Raw genomic sequence first — 5,763 nt, forward strand, 5'->3', positions numbered from 1 at the left:
TTTTATGATGGGCAAAATTAGAATCCAGGTATTATATATAGGTTATGGTCTCCACTCCAAATACACTATTGACTCTACACTTTTCATTACTATGAGTTTTTTTTAAGAGTGAGACTTGGACGTAGAAGAGTGAACCGTTGCGTTTTTATCTCCAATGGTTATAGGTATGCTCTCTTTATTAAATTTCTCTACTACGGTTGATATGAGATCTTGGCATCTCTAGGTTCTCCAAATCAACATTCTTTTATAAAGTGCTCTACGCTTCGATCTAATACTAGAAATACAAAACAAGAAATATATTTTAGTATTAAAAGTAATTTTTATATTTAAAAAAAAAAAAAAAAAAGCTAGCTAGCTACCTGCATAGTCATGTGGCTATTTATGTATAGAAGAATTCGACAAGCTAGCTACCTATTACAAAGAACCATTATCATTATACATTCAACTATTGGTTGTTTCAATATTTAGGGTTGACCCCAAGTTCTACTTCCATGATTATTCCTGGTCTGTTTAGACTAGTGCTAATTCTCATGCAATATGAAAAGGAAAATTATTTACCTACAACACATTGTACAATGTGTTAATAAGGGGTATATTTATAAAATCATCTTATAAAAGTAAGATGATTTTACAAATATACTCCTTATTCAACACATTGTTGTACAATATGTTGTACAAAATGTTGTAGGTGTATCATTACTCATATGAAAAATCAAGCATCCATAGTAGATGTGTCCTCCACATTATTATTCAATAAAAGATGATTTGTAGCTCAAACAAAATACTTGCTGAGGAACCACATAGCTCATTTAATTTCTAAAATATTATTAAACTCAACATTATATTACATTAACTAAGAGAACAATAAGATTAAGACACTACATGAAAACCTAATTAATAATAGAAAACACGGTTTGTGTAATTGCGAGTCCAAGCAATAAGATAGCCGCCAAAACTGAAAGCAAAGCCCAAGGACTATTGAAATAATTATGCCTCAAATTTGCCTTCCATTCATTCCAGCGTTTGGCGCAATGCCTGTTCATATCAATGGAAGTTTTAGCATAAATGGAGTATCTGTTGGCTGAAATGGCGACATGGTGGCCAAGCTTGTTAACCATGGTGGAAGCAACTTCATTATCACCCAACCAATTTTCTAAAATTCCTTTCTGACAGAGTAATTCAACATCCTTTGGAGAGTCAATGAGATCATCCATGAAGCACATATAGTCGGTGATGTAACTCGAATCATTGTATGGACTATATTGCTCAAATGCAATTAGATTTCTCAAAACAGTTTCAGTTTCATCTTCTATTCTCAAAGGCGAAATTTCCAATACCCCATTGCTAAATTGAATGGAAAATGTGGTACGTTGCTTTGCCTTCTTGAATTTGACTCCCCTCTCTTTAAGCTCTGTTGCATTAGGTATTGGTTTTATTATATCTTTTGTATCCCTAAATTTTTTTGCCTTCTTGAATTCGACTCCGGCCTCTTTAAGCTCTCTACCTTCAGGAATTGAGTTCCAGTGTTCAATCTTGTTCAGGAACGGTAGGCACATAAATTTCTTTACCATGTTGAATATGGCTCCACAAAGTTTTTTCTTTCCGTCCTCATTTTTATTTAGACCGAGTGAATAAGAAAATCTCATTGCTTCCTCTAATCCAACTCCAACGTCTTGAAATGCAATGGCATCATATTCAGGTAAGAACTCCCAGACCTCATTCTCGTAAAGTTTATCCCTAAATTTCTCTGCCATCTTGAATTTGACTCCAGCCGTGCGAAGCTCCGTTCCATACGGTATTGAGCTCCAGTCTTCAATCTTCTTCGGACGATATGGAAACTTAAATATCTCAATAATATTGAATTTGAGTCCAGATTTTTGTAGCTTTACGGCATAACATATGCCGTTCTTCATGTTTTCTATTTTTGCAGGTAATGGACTTACTACTCTACTTATCACGTCAAATAAATGCTTAAATATCACTCCCTTCTTGAATTTGATTCCAACCTCTTGACGTTCTATGGCACGATCTAGTTCCATATCAAGTACTGAAAGCTTGATCATTGCATGTATTAGATCAAGTAGATGCTTAAAATCTGCATTCTTGACCATGTCTCCAACCTTTAGATGCTCATGTACTATTTTTGCGAGTGGAGGAGTGATAGCTTTATGCATCCGACAAAGTCGAAATGGCTTTTCAGCTGAATAAGAGCTCGATCCTTCGACACCCCATTCTTGAAATGGTGATGACCCAGAGAAAAAAGAAATGGCAAGATCACCAAGTCGTTTGATCTGGACTCTTTGATCTGCGGAGGTTGAGCTTTCAAGACAGGTAATTTCATTAGTCTGCTCATTATTGATGGTGTGTTCTCCTAAATGTCCAAGTGGTGTCTGGTTACTCTCAATCATCATGAACAATTTAGTCAAAACAAAGAATGGAAGTTGATTTTCAAATAACAGTAGATCCCGAGCTATTTCGTTACGCATCCATCTCATTTGGAAGATTGGATCATGATCATCCCTTGGAGTTTCATCCTCCAACTTGTGGAAAAGCTCAATGATGAAACACCCATCAAGTAGCATCATTTCTACGAACTCATTTGTGGTTAGGCTAATGCATTCGACGTAGCAATTACGGGCTCTTTCTTCCAATTCTCTCAAGGCTCTGAAGTATGCTTCTACACTGCTTTCATTTGTCCTTTTAAGCATTTGCTTCAAATACCGCAGTTTATGCTCTTCCATAAAACCCTGACCAACCTTGCCATGGTAGTTGTAAGGACCGATAGCAAGCAACATGGGTTTGTAAGCCTTCTCATTTACTTTACGTAATTGCTCATGCACTTTATACATACAACGCTCTTCAGAATTAATTGGAGTCAAGCCAGCTAGCTTTCTGTCAATAGCCTTAATATGACTGGAGAGAGCATCTCTACTCATTTTGTAGAGAAGTAGTAGGATCTCTGTTCCTATTACAAAGCATACAAATTCTCAACAAATTTCTAAAAATGTAGATCAGTTTTTTCTAATGAATGGAGAGAGCAGTCCTCATATGTATTCTAGAGAAATAGTACAAGATCTGTTCCAAGTATTGCAAACAAATCTCACTTATTTTTATACAAAAAAACTAGATCTACTCACACACTCGCAAGTCAGAAGAATACTGAGAATTGATAAAACTAACATAGCAATAGTAAAAAATTAAGAATCTAGTAACTGTTCAAACGGTAGTACCCAAAACAACTATTCAAAATGTAAAATCAATATTCCGATTGATCTTAGAACCTTTCAGAATACCTCAGAAGATGAATAGAACCATTTGAAAATTATTCCACCCTAATTAAAGTAATACTGAATATGAAAAAGTAGAGATGCTAAGCAATGTCAACCTTTTTTCTTTCATTAGGCTTTGCAGAACATAAAAAAATTAATGGCCAAATGTTTTAATATGTTAGAGGAAGAAAAATCACAAAAGAAAGCAGGCCGGCCGGCCAGAAGGAAGAAAGGTTAATTAAAATGGACTTGCTGTTAGTGTGTTTTAATAAGCGAAAGGAAATGGACTTACTTGCTTAATTATTATGGGTAGATCGCATGTTGCAGATTGCTTCTCTTGCTTTACTGAGAAAAAGGTTCCAGATCATTGAAAGCTTCCAATAGGCAGATAACTATAGTTACTGAAGTAGACAGAGGCGGGTAGACTTGACTAGTTATCATCATGAGCGTTGTAAATGCCGCAGCTAGCTGTTAGTCAAATGCGACTTAGATGGACAGCATTATGCAATAATGCCGCAGCTGTGAGTCAAATACTACGTATCCCCATCTGCCCATCTGGGATCGATGGTTAACGTTTGATTATACGGTGAATTGAGATCCGATGAATTAAAAATTAAATAAAATATTATTATTTAAAAATATAAGAGGAGGAATGTAGTCACATTATGCAAGAAGAGAAATACTATTTTGCTTTTTCACTTTGTTCACTCTATTTGACCGCTGGTCTTTTTTTTTTTTTAATTTAGTAATTAAAGAAATGATTTTAAATATATTAGTATATTTTTTTAAAAGAAAAATATTTAAATGTATTAAAAAAATATAAAAAAAAAAATTACACTAAACAGTACGCCTAGCGGTCAAAATGGGACGGCATAGTAGCCGCACCCTATGCAAGAATGTCATACTCTAAAATTTTAATCCATATTCAAAAAGTTAAAAAAATAAAAAAGATTTAGATAATAAAACAATAACAAATAAGATAATAAGAATATCATTACCTAAAAGTATAAAAGAAAGAATTGTGCTACTCCCACCGAAAGTTCGGGTTTCCAACATTATAAATCATTTTTTTAATAACATTTTTTCAATCACTTTAAATATTTTTAAAAAATAAAATAAAATTTACAAACTTATTCAAAAACATTTATTAAACCATTAAGTAAAAAGATTAAAAAAAAATTAAAAGTACAATTTGGTGGGAGTACTAGTGTTTCTTTGAGAGAAATACAAACTTATTCAAAAACATTTATTAAACCATTAAATAAAAAGATTAAAAAAAATAAAAGTACAATTTGGTGGGAGTGTTTCTTTAAGAGAAATGTTTAGTTTAGAGAAGAGTTCTAAAAGAGAAATGATACTTACAGTCTAAATACTTCTCTAATTTAAAAAAGTTGGTAAATTTGGGTTTATATAAAAAATTAAATTTTTAATAATAAATCACACTCTTTTTTAAATGAAGTGCATGGAAATTACACATCCTACAACTATATCTAATATTACTCTTACAAAAAAAAAAAAAAACTCTACTTTTGAAATTCATGTCTCTTGTTATGGAAGCGTAAAACTTTTTTTTATTGTAAAATAGATTTAATCTATTATATTTATTTATCTCAATTTGTAAGTTTTGTTTTAAGAAAACCTTTTTTAATAGGCCCGTAGACATCACATGAATCGAACGCATTTCACACGGAAAACTCATGTAACCATAAAGGTTATGCAATGCTGAACATCAGCGGGTTTAGCATGTTAGATACTTTCTCTTAGGTTGAGAGAGAGGCCACAATAACTGATTTTCATTATATTCATCAGAGAATGATCAGATAAAACGATGAGGAAATCCTTTAAGCTTCTAAGATACTTTCTCTTATAATAAATAAGCATTTTTCGTCTCATGTGGTGATTGTATTGGTGTGAACGAATTTGTTAGCCAAAAGTGTTTTTGGAGACGCCAAGTTGTATAGATTGAGTTGGTACTCGGCCTGAATAAGCTATAAAAGAGACTATAGGTTTAGAATTGCGGAGATTTACGTCTGATTTAGTTTCACAAACCTTTGAAATTATTTTATTTCATCTCATTCGATATCGTCACATTTCATCTTAATATTCAAATACAAATTTTTAATTTTTTAAGTTTTCAATTTTTTTATTTAATTATTACAACTTTTCAAACTTCCTCACAAAAAATAATTCAATTTTTTTAAATCTCAAAATAAAAATTATATTCTAACTCTCTTTTATCTTTATAAATTTTTTATTCAATTTTTTATCTCTATTTGTTCAATATTCTATAAAAATCTTAACTCAAAACATTTCATTACTATTTACAAATTTATCATTTTATTTCATATAATCTTATCTGTGTTAAGATCCCATGATGAGTCACTTGTGGTATATATTGAGTTAGATTTAGATACTCTAAATAGTTCAGCTTAACCGCCAGAAAAGATGTATGAAAAATATAAGTATTTTGGGGGCGCAAATTGAAATCTTTTAT

At 32.1% G+C, this 5,763-nt stretch overlaps 1 protein-coding gene across 1 annotated transcript; it reads right to left on the reverse strand.

Annotated features, from left to right (window-relative positions):
• Positions 1-890: 890 nt before the first annotated feature.
• LOC108983868 lies at positions 891-3,649 on the reverse strand. Its single transcript, XM_018955642.2, has 2 exons — positions 3,562-3,649; positions 891-2,965 (listed from the first exon to the last, which is right to left on the reverse strand). Exon 2 carries the CDS (start codon positions 2,934-2,936, stop codon positions 891-893), a length of 2,046 nt encoding a protein of 681 aa, XP_018811187.1. The 5' UTR covers positions 2,937-2,965; positions 3,562-3,649.
• Between the last annotated feature and the right edge of the window lie 2,114 nt (positions 3,650-5,763).

This window comes from Juglans regia, chromosome 7, assembly GCF_001411555.2.
Source record: "Juglans regia cultivar Chandler chromosome 7, Walnut 2.0, whole genome shotgun sequence".
In the NCBI taxonomy this organism is placed as follows: domain Eukaryota; kingdom Viridiplantae; phylum Streptophyta; class Magnoliopsida; order Fagales; family Juglandaceae; genus Juglans; species Juglans regia.